Here is a 16,023-nt window from a genome sequence, read left to right as displayed (position 1 = left end):
TTTCTTATACCGCTGAGATTTTACACACAGGACCACAATTTTTAAATCTTGTATGTTTATGCATTCTATATAAAAGTGTCAAACTTGTTATAATATGACTTCCCAAATTATCTATAACATACGATTGCGCCTGCGTATGCCTCATGTTGTTACCTTTCAATTGTTATTGTCACAGGATGCTTTAGTAGACGACCTCCCAGATACTGTGATGACGATATTCCAAAACGCTATAGACTCCGCCAACAACGGACTAGTGAACTGGGTGATGCGACAACGCGGTATGAGATTCGTTTCGCTGCTGACACTTCCATACCGAGTGCCTATCGATATTATGTACGCTACGTTTACCAAGTAAGTGCTTTTAAGTTTAGATTATAGTGCCTTTTTTGCATGCTCAAGGTCATTTTTATTCATTAATTGCTTGTTACTTTCCATCATCATTGCAATGTAACATCAAACATAAATACATTAATTGTTACGTATAGGTTTTGGGCCGTGGGGCGACGGCTTAAGAATACATTGTCGCCACCCCATACATGCCCGTGGGGGTCGTAAGAGGCGACCGAGGGCGTCACAAGTGTCCATCTGCTTAGCGTTGTGGTAGGCTTTGTGCCGACTGGATAGCGACCACAGTACACACGGCGGAAAACCCTCCACAGTGAAACGCTTTTGCGAATCGCGTTCAGGGATCAGTTGGTGTACATCCAGTGCACGTGGAGTTTTCGGCGCGGTATCTGGGAGGACTGAGGCGGATATTCGCCATGTCACTTGTTGAGAGATATCTAGTTGACCTGCCGCCCAGGGAGACCCGTAAAAACGGTTGTCCGCTGGCCGCCCGCGGTACAGTACAGGGGCCCAATAGGGACTAACTACCCCTAGAGGCTGCCCCACCATGCCGCGTATAATCTTGGGGTAGGTCGTCGTGCCGGTTAGTGACCGGAATATGGGGTCCCGGCGGCATATCCCGGGGGGGTACGGGGGCCCTTCCATTCGGCGGGTCAGCCGGCTATCCTTCAAAAGATCAATGGCATGTATTGCAGTTCCCCTCGTTTTTCTTCTTCGGTACGGTGCCGAAGGCTTCATCTCTTCACACTACCGTCCTTCTTACCCACCATGACAGCGCAACATAAGAATGCAGATCGTCCAGCGGTGCCTAATCCCCCCACCGCGTTTATTATTGAGTTCGCTAACATCCGCGGACTCCACTCCAACCTCAAAGCTGTCCACCATCACCTCGAGATAGCCCGGCCTGCCCTGCTTTTCCTGACGGAGACGCAGATCCGCCGTCCGAATGATATGAGTTACTTGAACTACCCCGGCTACTCGCTTGAGGAAAACTTTCAGGCCAAAGCCGGGGTAAGTGTATATATTCGTTCGGATGTGTGCTGTCGCCGTCTGCGCTGCCTGGAGGACCCCTCCTTTTCCACTATGTGGGTGCTCGTAGAATCTAGTTGTTCAGCTAGAGTCTTCGCGTGCTTATATAGATCCCACAGCGGGGATGCGGAGACAACTAGGCTCTTTGACCAACTGAGCCAGGCGACTCTTGACGCGCAGGCGCAGTTCCTATCTGCGGAGATGGTCGTGTTGGGGGACTTTAATGCTCAACATGAATCATGGTTAAGTTCCCACAAGACTGACTATGCAGGTAGAACTGCCCACGCTTTCGCTCTCACGCATGACTTGACCCAACTGGTAACCCAGCCCACCCGGGTTCCAGACATATCGGATCATGCACCCTCTTTGCTTGACCTTCTGCTCGCGAGTCACCCTACCTACTATACAGTATCAGTCAGCGCCCCCCTGGGAAGTTCTGATCACTGTTTGGTTGGGTGTAAGGTTTCCCAAATGCCTCCAACTAAGCTGAAGGAGGTCACTCGTCGCATTTGGCACTACTCGTCGGCGGATTGGGATGGTATGCGCGACTACTTTGCGTCCATCCCTTGGTTGCAGCACTGCTTTGCGGGAAAGGATGCCTCAGCAGCTGCCGATGCTGTTGTCGATGAGATTGGAACGGCTATGGATTACTACATACCGTCTTCCAGTGTCATCGCCAATCGCAGAGGACGCCCTTGGTTCAATCGCGAATGCATGGACGCTGTTAGTGAGAAACAGGCTGCATATCGTAGTTGGATCAGGGGTCGTGTAACAAAGGATCCCAACCTTGCGTCTCTTAAAGCAGCCTATAACAAAGCAACCAAGTCTTGCAGGAGGGCTTACATAAGAGCGGATGCCCAGCGCGTTTCACGGATTGGCCAGAAGCTGGTAGCCCATCCCACCGGTAGCCGTGCCTACTGGAGCCTGGCCAAAGCTGTGCAGTCCAATTTTTGTCGTTCGTCGCTGCCGCCTTTGAGGTATCCCAATGGATTTTTGGCCTATGGCCCCGAAGAGAAAGCCAATTTATTGGCCGACCTTTTTGGGGCTAACTCGCGCACTCACGACCAAGATGCGCAACCGCTGTCAATTCCCCACTGCGGAGTCACAATGCCTGATATAGTTGTCAGGCAATGTGATGTCCGCAAGGAATTGCAGACTCTTGACGTGCGGAAAGCCTATGGTCCGGATGGGATACCTCCTATCGTCCTTAAAAGGTGTGCGGCGGAGTTGTCTCCCGTACTGACGCGCTTATACCGCCTCTCATACCAATCTGGTAACGTGCCCCTAGCTTGGAGGGAGGCCAACGTGCAACCTATCCCCAAGAAAGGAGATCGGTCTGATCCGACAAACTATCGCCCAATAGCTGTCACTTCAGTGCTCTGCAAAGTGATGGAGCGGATTCTAAATATCCAGATAATCCGGCACCTGGAACGTCACTCCATTCTTAATGATCGACAGTACGGGTTTCGGCCGAACCGATCAACGGGTGACGTTCTAGCGTATCTAATGCATCTCTGGGGTGAAGCTATCGACAAACAGGGCGAAACCTTAGCGATAAGTCTGGATATTGCTAAGGCCTTTGATCGGGTCTGGCACCGTGGTCTCCTCTCCAAGCTTCCGGCATATGGTCTTCCCGGCCGCCTTTGTGAGTGGATCTCCGGCTTTCTGCGCGAGCGAAGATTGCGTGTCCTTGTTGACGGAGGCACTTCGCGGCTCGTGACAGTTAATGCTGGGGTGCCACAGGGCTCCGTGCTGTCGCCCACGCTGTTCCTTCTGCATATCAATGACTTGTTGCCTTTTGGCAACATTCATTGCTATGCAGATGATAGCACAGTGCACGGTTGCTATTATAAGCAATCGTCAAGCACCCGGGAGGACCCTGAGAGAAACCGGGAAAAACTTGTCGATGAGCTCAATCATGTTTTGGAACATATATCGTCGTGGGGCTCCCGAAACTTGGTTGAGTTCAACGCCAAGAAAACCCAGGTATGCGCGTTCAGCTCCAAAAAATCCCCATTCCTTCCACTTCCCCATCTTCAGGGTACAACGCTGACGCTGCAGGACAAGCTCAGCCTGCTGGGTATGAGCATCCGGAAGGACATGAGCAACAAAGATTATATCGAGAGCGTCATCTGTACCGCGTCGCGCAAGCTTGGCATCCTGAACAAGGTGCACCGATTTTTTACTCCAGAGCTGCGATACCTGTTGTATAAAGCTCAGGTCCGAAGCAGCATGGAGTACTGTTCGCACCTTTGGGACGGCTCTGCCAAGTACTTGCTCGATGCCCTAGATGGACTGCAGCGCTACGCCTTCCGTGTTGTCAACGATCCTCATGTAACTGAGCATGCGGAGTCGTTACAGCTTCGCAGAGATATAGCGTCTCTTAGCGTATTCTATCGCCTGTACCACGGTGAGTGCTCTGAAGAGTTATTCAACCTTATCCCTTCCTCTCCTTTCCATCAGCGGACCACCCGTGCCGGACTGCGTTGCCACAGATGGACGGTCAGTTCAATACCGTCCCGCACTAAAAAGTTTGGCAATTCGTTTTTATGCCGAACCATCAAATTGTGGAACCAACTCCCGGCGCATGTATTCCCTCCCCTCTATAACATCGGGTCCTTCAAACGTAGTGTGAAGAAGCATTTGGCCAGACCGGCAAAATGATAGTGACGGAGTGAAGATATTTGTGTTTTCCATCCGTTACTCTCATCTCTGGACTGTATTCGCACTTTCCATCAGGCGCGGTGCAGTCATTTTGCCGAGTCACAATAAAAAAAAAAAAAAGGTATACAGTCAACGTCAAAATTACTTGGACGGTTAAATTAATCAAAAATGTACTATCAAAACACTAGCCAATTAACCCGTCCATGGACAGTACTTAATATTCTCAACGCCACGTGAGCCGCGCCGGCCGCTCACAAAAATTCAACTGCAGTCGGCTACTATGTTTCTTCGACTGTTAACCAGCAACCCACGTATGCCGCTGGCCGCTCACAAAGATACCTAGTGCAGCAAGCCACTATGTACGAGGGAGCGTTTTTATATTCGCGGAATGGGGGATAAGGAGTGGAAATAAAAAAACCAAATTATTTTTCCTTTTCAATATATTCACCTGCAAGACGAATACATTTTTCAGATCTTTCAATTAATTTATGTATACCCTCATAAAAAAATTATTGGTCTTTGTCTATAAAATACGCCGAAACTGCCTCCTTGACTTCATCATCGGTGGTAAATTTTTTACCCCGCAGCTCTTTTTTCATTTTTGGAAACAGGTAATTATCACTCGGGGCCAGGTCTGGGCTGTAGGGTGGGTGATCTAAAATATCGAAGCCCACCTTATGCAGGGCAGCCAACGCAACGCGGCTCTTGTGAACGGGCGCGTTGTCGTGCAAAAGCAACACACCTTTCGTCAATTTTCCCCGTCTTTTCTCCTTAATGGCTTCTTTAAGTCGCTCTAATATTGAAGCGTAGTATTCCCCGGTTATAGAAACACCTTTATCTTTATAGTCGATTAATAATATTCCTTCCGAGTCCCAAAAGACCGTTGCCATGATTTTCCCAGCTGACTGGGACACCTTAAACTTCTTAGGGGGTGCTGCGCCCTTTTTATGCCACTGCATGGAGTCTTGTTTCGACTCAGGTTCATAATGATGAACCCAAGTTTCGTCTCCAGTAACAATTCGACTCAATACATCGTCCTTGTCTTCATTACAGAGGTCCAAAAATGCACGTGAACACTCGACGCGCTGTTGTTTTTGCGGCGGCGTGAGCATTCTCGGCACCCATCTTGCACTGACCTTAGTCATGCCAAGATGATCATGAAGAATTTTAAAAATGGTTGTATCTGATGCTCCAACCATTTCTGCGAGTTGTTTCTTCTTTAGTCGAGAATCTTCCAGTACAATTTTTTCAACTTTTTGGATAAGTTCTGGCGTGGTCACCTCGATGCTCCTGCCCGGCCTCGGATCGTCTTCAAGGGATTCCCTTCCTTGTTTAAATAAATTGTGCCACTTGTACACCATGGTTTTTCCTGGACAAGAGTCGCCGTAAACCAATGACATCTCATTCATTATGGTCGCAACTGATTTTCCTTGCTTTGTAAGGAACTTTATAACGGCACGATATTCGATTTTTTCCATATTTCACTTTTCACTCCCGATTATGTTGCTTGATTGACGATAACTCAAAGACTAATGGTCTAATAGCAATGAAACCTCGTATTTATACTAATTATGAGTCACTGAACACGTTACGACCCTAATGAGCCTAATCACCCCCCCACAACCCTCTCATTCCGCGAACTTAAAAACGCACCCTCGTATATTCGAATCTAACCCAACAAGCCATGTGGACCTTCAGAGTGTCACAATTGGGAATTCAAAGTTTTCGATTTTTCTAGTCCTGACCAGTCAAAGGTTGCATCAGCGGGTCGACGATATAAAGTTGCTCTAACCGGGTGTTGGATGTCGGCAAACACAGCCAATTGTTTGAATCTTCTGCTGACAACTGATCCAGACTGTTATCAAGTGTTCGTCCCTAGTGGTGACGTCAGATCACAGTCTGAGGAAAGAGGTACCAGAGATACAATACGTAACTGACGTACACTGGGTTCCTTATTCGGGATTAGTAGAGTTTTGTATGATCAACCAGTGGGATCGTTGTGGCAACGCGCACGTTTTCATTTAAAAATACGTCTGTTTTTGGTAGAATCACGGCATTACGCGCGGACTATTGGTAAATTTTGAAAAATCGTTTGTTTTTTGGCACTGAGAGCGTTAAATAGTACCTCACACAAAGATGCCACTACTTTGTGCCGTAGTGCTTATATTGATTCAATATAATAATTACGGTTTATAACTGATGGCAGATCCTGTCGATATTCTTGTATAAAAGAAAGTAGCCAATGACAGTAGTAGGATGGTTGAATTTGGCCGTCAAGTCGACCGAAGCAAGGAGAGCATGCATAGGTGGTATTATAACGGAATGCGCATGTCTCCGCAGACAATGGCACATCTTTTGTCGTGGCTTGCGTGTCCCTACACCTGCACATGCGAGGACCGGTACAACGCCACTGATTTATTATTATTATTATTACGAGTATTTAAACGACAGACTCGGCACGCTAAGAAGAAGATTCAATTTTGCCAGTACGTTGTTGATACTTCTCTATGGAGAAGCAGCAGACGACAATTACACCAAAAGTATTCGGTCGTCGAACTGCAAAGCCAAACAAGTACTATTTTTTGAGATCCATACAGCGAAACGGGGTATATGATAGTACTGGCTATCATATTTTGGTGTTTAATTACACGGTAAACGTCGCTACTGTCCATGTATGGGTTAATTAACCCATTTGTCAAAACCTTTTTACCTATCTGGTTTAACATTGCGTCACGGTGTTGTGCGGTTTGATTTTCAGTATTATTATAATATTATGGTCACACATACTTTTCATTAGATCACAAAATTTTAAAAATTAACACTTTACGTTCTCATTTTATTAACGAGCATAAAATGATAAATAAATAATTCCGGTCAAATCACCATATCATATTTAAAATTTGTTTTATATATTTTTTGTAGACGCTATAAGCAACTAAGTGCATTAATTACTTATCTACATTAATTCTAAATATAAATACAAATTATTCTCCGTCAATGTTGTACCTCTAGGCAACGAAATAAACCCTATACGCAATTAACTACTTTTACCCAAAACCACTCGGCATTGAGTCACAACACTGTAACTCGTATGTTTAACTGAAAGTAACATCATTAAACGCTTCTTTGACTAACTGATTGGCACCGGTTTTTAGTTATCTCGGTGATAGAGTAGAGAAGCATTCCCTGCAGTACAAGGTCGCTGGCAATGTGTTCGTGCTTAGGAAGAGATGTGTTCGACACAACAACGTTATGACTAGGTTGGTGTTCGTTATCTTAATTTTGTGGAGACTGTAACCTGCTGAATGAGCTTAGTGTCTTACGTGTTGGTAGGGACCAGGTTATTGGGCTGTTGAGAGTATTTATAACTATTCTTTATACAAATATAATATGAAACTATTTCTTTTTCCGATCGCGGATTAAATCGCGTGTATTTGTTTTTACAAACAAACCAACATTTCGGGCCCTTGAGGCTCAATTTACATTACTTACATTGGCGGAAATGGAATGGAAGCGTCAATTTCGTCTCGCTTCGCGAGAATGCGCGCCTTTTGCTTGTATTGTTTCGTCGCCTTTTGACGTCACACTGCGTTTGCTTTCGCGCCACTTTCCGCTTATACGCCAGGCGTCGCCGACGGCACCTGCGGAATGCGCGCTAATGCACGAGCTTTCTCGAGCAAGCGCGAGAATTCCGGGAAGACGCGTGACGTGATTTCTGGTTCCTGCATAGTTTGTACATTACACTATTGACAATAAAGTCTATTACTTTATGTTCAATATCGTTATAAACAATCCATTCCGTTCCGCTGCAATATAAATTGAGCCATACTGGTCCCATTGTCACGGCTAATAGGACATGGGACTTGTAAAGGGCCCAAAACGATGGTTCTTTTGAAAAAAAAAACAAATATACGCTATTTAGACCCGAAATAAGTAGTTTAATTTCCAATTTATACAATTTTCTTACTAAAAACGTGGACTCAAAGGATGTGTTAAATTTTTTGTCCGAAATAACTACTAGTAGCACAGACATAATTATGTCTGTTATTAGTAGATTTTCAGAATTGTTATTATTCAAATAAAACACGTACAGAACAATATAATCCTTTGTGGTTTAATTGTGGTGATGGATTTGTTTGTTGTCCAAGCAGTTCAACTAATTTTACTATAGGTATAGGCACCTAATATCCATGTAGGTTAGGTACGTAGATAGGTACCTACTTTTCCAAGATGAAACAAAATAAATAAATGATTTATCTGACAATGATTTTCTTAGAATATTGTCAAAATATTATTATACGTTATTTCGGTCAAGGTCTTCATACTTACAAAGTAAAGTTTTAAAACAAACAAAAAAAACGCGCTTGATAAGTTTTTCAGATATTCCGTTTGACGTCATTGTACAACGTTTATAAGTGAGCCTAATTACGCAAAGCCAACGCAAAACGATTAAATAAACATTTGTGGTTTGTGAGACACTTATAGATATTTTATTTGCGGTCTGAAAATTATATTGTAATTGATATGAGCCCGGAAGTACTAACGCTATTCAAAAGCTTAAAGTACTGAATTCCGTTTATGCAATCTTTATAGGTAACTTATTTAATAATAGTGTAGTGCAGTGTGTTGTAATTGTAGTGTAATTAATATTTACCCGTTGGGAAATCATTGTAATAGAGTAGTTGTTAACACTAGGTAATTGTTGAAAGTTTACGATGAAGCTAAAATTAATGAATTTCATTTATGCAATCGTGATATATATAAGATTTGCCGTTAGAAAATTATATTGTAAGTTGTAGTGTAGTTGGTATGTGCCCCTTAGGGAATTATATTATAATAATGTAGTTGGTATGTGCCAGGAAGCACTAACGCTAGTTAATTGTTAAAATTTTACTATGACACTAAAAGTATTAAATCTAATTTATGAAATCTTGATAGATTATAGATTTGCAGTTAGAAAATCATATTAAGTTGTAGTGAAGTTGGTATGTGCCTGTTAGGGAATTATATTGTAATAGTGTAGTTGGTATGTTCCCGGAAGTACTAAAACTAGTTAATTGTCGAAATTTTGATGACGATTACCCTAAAAGTATTTAATTCCATTTATGCAAGCTTGATAAGTAGATGTCTCATTTGCGGTTAGGAAATTATATTGTAATAGTGTAATTGGTGTGTGCTTGGAAGCACTAATGCTCGATAATTGTTGAAAACTTTCGATAAAGTTAAAAGTATTGCAGTCCATTCATGCAATTTTCCGTGCGTCAGCGATCGATCTAATACTAAAACAATTCAGAAAGATTTAAAATAATCATTATTATGAAATATTAACATTCTTGTAATCTCTGCGTTTTTGTTGCTCACTTTTTTTCTTTCTACCACAGGAAAAAGTGACTCTGTTTAAGTCTGTCGTTTTTGAAGACGGAGTATAATATTATTTACAGGATTGCCAGTTTTCGTAAAATTTTAAATAGTCATATAGTTGTTGTCGACAGTTTTATCGATAATTTGAGGAAGAAGGTAAAATATTGACAAATGTGTCTAAATTGTGAATGTTACGACGTTCTAACGATTCCCAATTGCGTTATTGCCTTCTGTATTCTTATTTTTACGAAATAAATTTTTGTTCATATACAATTTAATAAAGACAGCCGGAATTCATTGTTTATATTGAATGAAAATGAAATCTAATGGCTCGTTGCTTTGCATTTTTAAAAGACATAGTTTAAATGTAGGGTATGTATATATGAACTTACAAAAAAATACAATTCAAATGAACCTAGGCCCAGCGGTTACACGAATGGGCCGATGATAATTGAAATAAAACGAATTCGGCTATTTATTGCATAAGCGTTACTAACATTCAGTCGATAATCAATAGAATATGTATCGACTGTAATCATTAGCTGCTTTCAAGTGGGCAACATTTTGCGCAATGAACAATAATTTTACTTCATCTTCAAAAAAGACAGACTGTACATAATTTTATTTTTCAACTTTAAATTCCTGTGCGCTTTGTAATGCAGAATGCATTTATTATGTTAACATAAAGGATGACTTGTGCCTTGTATGACCTCGGCCACTAATTGATATCGGTATCGCAAAACGATAAAGTTTCTTTGTCACTTCTTGTGTACTTCCTGTTTATTTGAGGGACAATGAATAGTTCAGTAGGCATACTTGTTTTTGATTCAAGTTATTGTATTTATAAGAACACAATAAATATTTACGAGTCACGTTGTTTTGCTTTTCAAACATTCTGATTGAGTATTTTATAAACACTAATGCTATGTACTATATACAGATTAATTCTATTTGTTTAAGGACCACTTATTTTTGCCTCGTAACTTAGAGTAGAGAAGTAGTCGGAATTATTTGCTACCGTCAATAGTAACCGGGTTTTTCGTCAAAAAAATATTGGATTTATGACTTTGTTATCTCCTGCCCTCATTTTTTTTTCATCTTGTCCAATAACATAATTTACAATAACAAAAAAAATACATTAAACATTCCCTAATAAGTAGAAATGTGGTGATTTGTTTCAAGTTATGTGTGCTTGCTTTTCTTGTTGATACTTGAACTTTTTTTCCAATAGGTACGTGTAATACAAGTCCCTCAAACGTGCCTAATACATTTCCTTCGATATTAGAACAGAACTATGTATTGTAGTTCAAAGAAATTTGAAAACGAAAATGATGCATATTTCCTTTTTTTAAAGATTTTTTTATACAATTATACTATTTTTTATAATTATTAATACAAAGATTTGGAGGCACTATGCCAACTAAGACACGGAACGAACCAACGGACCTTAGGATTTTTTTTATGTTTTTTTGCTGATCTTTTATTTTTTAACGACTTCTTTGTCGTAGCGCATCGTATCTGTGAGAAATCTATTTCTTCACTCAGCCATGTACCTTTACAGCTACCAGCAGCTAGAGATGGCGCTTTAATAATTATAATTTTTAAGTTTTTATTTAATGTCACGATGTTTCACCATGATATTCAATTATTTTTGTGAAATTATCCACTAGTTTGTTATAATTATTAATACAAAGATCGAACACTACTTGAATATCTTGGTAGAACATCGTGACATTCAATAAAAACTTAAAAAATATATTATTTTTATTTAGAATATTATCTATACATACATATATGATTATCCTACAACCTTCCCCCAGGTTTGTAACATCAACACCGAAGATGAGCAAGTCCTTATGGAGGTTAAGCCTGAATCTACTACAGCAGCTGCATTGCTTCCTGTACTCCGTTCACGATAAGTCAGAAGCGGCTTCACAAATCTATAACAAGCTGACAAGGGGTGCCAAGAAGGAAGAAGGCTTTCAGCTGGATAGAAGGTAGGAATGTTATGGTTGTTGTGTTTAGGTTGTTATTTTTTTAATTAAGGCTGATAACTTTTGAAGACTGATTTGCGGGAAATTGGCAACTCAGTCGCGGGTCTTGGTTGAAAAAAATGGAAATCTTTACCAAATATTTTGCCTTATGTATTTATAGGAAGGGAGGACATTTTCAGAAAAGTTGTTAGCAGTGCAGTTAGTAAAATAAAACATACAAACAAATAGGTAACCTATCACAAACTCGAAAATTTTTTTGTCCGAAATAACGTTTGTTCGAATTTTCATTACACCGAAATCCGAATTATAATGAAACAGTTGTTCTTTCAGGATATGTTGAATGTTTATCGCAAAGACATGATTAGGTTCGGTAAGTTAGGTTTAAAAGAAAAAACATTTTCCTCTCAAAATTACTTTCGAGGTTGTGAAATTTCGACCAAACGTTATTTCTGGAAAATGTTATTTCGGACTACTGAATAGGTAACCAAATAAATAAGTTAACAATTGTACTGGCTGACCGTGCGCAAGTGTTATTGCTGTGACTAAAGACATTACTTTCAACTGTATTTTAAAATCTTTAAATAGTTTTTCGTGCCATCACGCAAACATTTTTATTTACTATTTTACACGTATTTCTTTGTTATTTTCTTGCAATATTTAAAAAACTACCGCTATTTCGTTCGACAGAAATGACATTCTAAGACTCGTATCTTAGAAAATTTGCAATGTCCTGTTCTCTTGCAACAATGTCCTACTAAGTCCAATCCTACGTTTTTTTATCTTTATGCCCTTCACTATCAAACTCCTTGAATATTTTCACTTTTATCAGAACTTTTGCTATATCCGTAATCGTAATTGATATTGTGTTTAAAGTACAATAATGTACACGTTCTACTGACGTCTGTAGATAATACAGAGAATATCTTTCAGGATGTTTGATAATAAATATATTTTATTATATGTACTATTTATGTACATTATGTACCTACAAGTCTTAGCTCATCAAGGGGCTTTTCCTTTCTGTATATTAGATTGTTATTTCTTCCCTACAAGACCACTTATAATATGAAACGAAAATTTGTTATTCGCAACGTGGAATATTATGAAATATTGAATACATTATACATTTATGAAGTAAGACCGGTCGTCGTGCGTAAATTTATGGAGTTCAAAAATGGACTTTGATAATGAATATGAATGAACTTCAGACTAGCTTTCAAGTTCGACGATTAGAGGGCCGAGCGTATGTGCAGGGCACGGGGAGACTTCAGAGATCGACGAGGTTTTTGGCCTGTGGGCGCAGTTCCGAGAATACTGTTTACATTTCCACATTGGACTGCGATAGCGATCCGTTGTTCGAATTATGAGAAGTCACACAGCTGTGGAACCTGATAACCAAACCACTGAAGGGGTATATAGTGATTTCACATTACAAAAACCAATTATTTTCCATTATGGAGACTGGCCGATAGCAACAACAACGAGTCTACATTTTCTTAGAGACGATCATTTTTTTCATCAGTCTCACGATCAAAGGTTTGTCTACAAATAGTGAACCAAAGTCCGATCCGGTCATTCGCCCAAACAAGTTGACATTGACAGCGATCAACAAACACGCAAATGTCAATTTTACGATTATCTCAAAATGATAACTATGAATAAAGTTTGCCACCATTAAGATATTGCCACCATTGCTATTTAGTAATCTTTGATTGGAAGAATTACATAGCGCTATTTTTTTTTAGCCCGTTTTGTCCCACTGCTAGGCAACGGCCTCCCCCTTTTTTCCCATTTTTTCTCGATCTTGGGCAACATCTGTCAACCAGATCAACCAGACCTTTAAAAATGAGTCTAAGCTCATCCCGCCATCGCTGACTTGGTCTCCCACATCTCCTTTTTGAGTTGCCACTCTGTGGTTGTCCTGACCCACAACTTCGACGACATGCGGCTGACGTGACGAGCCCAGTCCCGCTTTACACCCAGTATGCTGCGCTCCATAAACTAAAACCTGAGTTTCAACTTATGGGCTTCTATCGAATACCAAGTCTGAGCGCCGTAGGAGAACACTGGAAGTATGCACATATCTACGAACCTACTACGTTTAAGTGACATCGGTAGGTCACCCCTTCATTAGGAGTTTCATAGACCAATAGGTCCTCAATAGTGCTGTTATTACATTGAAATTTATATTTATGTAATTATTTATTAGGCCTAAACCCCATTACATAATTATGATTAAAATTAACATACAACTAAGTTTGAAATTGAAGACATTTGAAAGATTTGGAATGCTCACATTTACACAAAATGTTTGCACAAGTTCATTTTTGGACTTTGTTATTTGGATTTTATCTAGTGTCCTGTAATGAAAACATTAACTGTAAAAACAATTTAAGCTGCGAGGCAAAGGTTCTCACGTTAATTTTTTTATACGTTTGGCGTGAAAATTGAATTATATAATAAAGTAACTATTTAAATATTCAATATTCATCAATATTGTCAGTACAAAAAAATGTTCCTTGAACCTCCAATATGGCTGAGACAGAGTCCGATATAACTCAGCCTTTACAAACAGGTTGCTATTTTTTTCATTTCACGATATTTTACGGGCGTGGTGTTATTGATGTGTAGATGCACCGGCGGGGGTGCATATTAAATAATGTCACCTCAATACGTTAAAATATTATTGTATAATTTACCGCTTACTTTGTAACTTGCATAACAATACGTAACCTAGTTTATTCAATATTTCTTCATACCTAAAAGTAACCGGAAACAAAACATCAACGCTTTTTTGTATTATATCATACATACTTCGCAATACTCTAGACTTGCGATTTGATATGGGGCTTCGCATAGTGAAGGTTTTTCGTACTGTCGGTTAGAATGACCCCTAAAATATCGTGATTTAAATAACATTACTTTATCGAGGTCTTAGGGTTTCGCAATTGGAAATGAAACTATTTTTTTCCAGATCTAAATCGCGTATATTTGGTTTTTCGACTAAAAAAACAACGTTTCGGGCCCTTTACAGCTCTCATAAGAGTTAGCTGTGATCATGGCTTGGTTGGTTTTTATTTATTTATTTATAACACCAACAGTTACTACAATATTTCATGTAGGTTTTAATACATTTCAAAAACTTAGTCTGAGTGACTAATTATAGGCGAGCTCCTCATGCAAAAAAATGTTTAAACAGAGTTGGAAAAGTAAAAAATAATTTTAAAAGTAATAAAAAAGAAATAATTTAGGATTTTTTTAATAAGTAAAATATACGACACGATTCAAATACTAAATAATAAAGAATGCTATGTGCCCGAACCAAGAAAATTAAGAATTTTGTTTCTGAAGCCTATCAGTGAGTCATCGAAAATATCCGCATGTTTGGAGCAGTCATTATATAAATTAGATATGCGAACTATGGGGGAATTGGAACTTAATACTGTTCTACGACGAGGTGGGTGAAGAAGTCTTATGTGAAATCCCGGAAGTCTGGCGGAAATCTCAAAGTTTAAATTACCAAGCAGTTGAGGACAGTCAACCTTATTGTGTATTAATAATTTTATAAAGGAAACCATATCTAATAGTTCTCTGCGCTCCGAAAGGGGCGTAATTTTAAAATGCCCAAGTCTCCCGTCGTATGATTTAAGTTTTTTAGAAAGACCAGCACAGAAAGTTTTATTTGGTTTTGTTTGAAATAACAAATATTACCCTACTTAAGGAAACAATATCTAGCGGTCACGGATATCTCTTCACAACAATCTAGATCAAGTGCATCACTTAGGTCAATTACGTCAACTTATATTGATCTAACGTCACTAAATGCGAGCTGCGACCCACAGTGGAATCACTGTGATTAGTTTTCTTTTATTGACTATCATGTTATTGAATAGAATACAACATTAATAAATTCATTGTTATTATTGATACAAAGATCGAACGAAGAAAAAAATATTTGATCCGGCTGGACTAGACTTTCTCGCCAAACCGGGGCTGTCGCTCTTCCAACTGATCTACGGAAGGAGTTAGCAGACCTCACGAATTGTTCTATATGCTTGTTGCAGATCTTTGTTTTTGGTTTTAACGACAAATTAGTGGAGTATTTAAAAAAAACGAATAAGATGGTAGTAAAAACATCAATAAAATATGAATAGAGATAGGTACATTTTGTTAAAGTCATATTCACTTGCGAACATATTGGTCGTGCTAATCAATTCGCAATGAATGCCTAGTTTTACCGACATTTCGACTTATTAATTTAAAAATGTTCAACCGTTTAAAGGACTATCCACACACATCAGGTTGTCTACTCTCGATCTCCGTCCGACATCCGTCCGAAACAATTACTGTCAAATAAGTAATATTCGACAAAATTAAAAGACAAGTATCAAGTATGAAGCTTCATTCGCATCATTCGACCCCCAGGGCCGTGCCCGTGATTTGGACTGGTCATGCTAGTTTGTGTGAACTAGAGGGCCCGTACCGGACACGGACTTGTGTGGACAAGTTCATACAAAATATCTAGGTTCGGCGGACTAAAGCACATAAGTCAAATTTATTTGTTACTTCATAAATTTCGAACTTTATTCTAGAGGTTATTTAACTTCCAACACTAAAAACAACACAAAAT

At 39.7% G+C, this 16,023-nt stretch overlaps 1 protein-coding gene across 1 annotated transcript in view; it reads left to right on the top strand.

The window, feature by feature from the left end:
• The window catches only part of LOC113235457, a 74,022-nt gene that overhangs the window by 8,894 nt on the left and 49,105 nt on the right, over window positions 1-16,023 (top strand). Inside the window, exons 6-7 of the mRNA XM_026471149.1 lie at window positions 176-351; window positions 11,220-11,396. Of these exons, the coding sequence (XP_026326934.1) occupies window positions 176-351; window positions 11,220-11,396 (353 nt within the window). The remainder of the gene's footprint in view (window positions 1-175; window positions 352-11,219; window positions 11,397-16,023) is intronic.

The sequence above is a fragment of the Hyposmocoma kahamanoa genome, unplaced genomic scaffold (assembly GCF_003589595.1).
Source record: "Hyposmocoma kahamanoa isolate Upper Pololo Valley unplaced genomic scaffold, ASM358959v1 87, whole genome shotgun sequence".
NCBI lineage: Eukaryota > Metazoa > Arthropoda > Insecta > Lepidoptera > Cosmopterigidae > Hyposmocoma > Hyposmocoma kahamanoa.
Note: the sequence above shows the minus strand (reverse complement) of the source record. Positions and strands in the feature narration are given on the sequence as shown.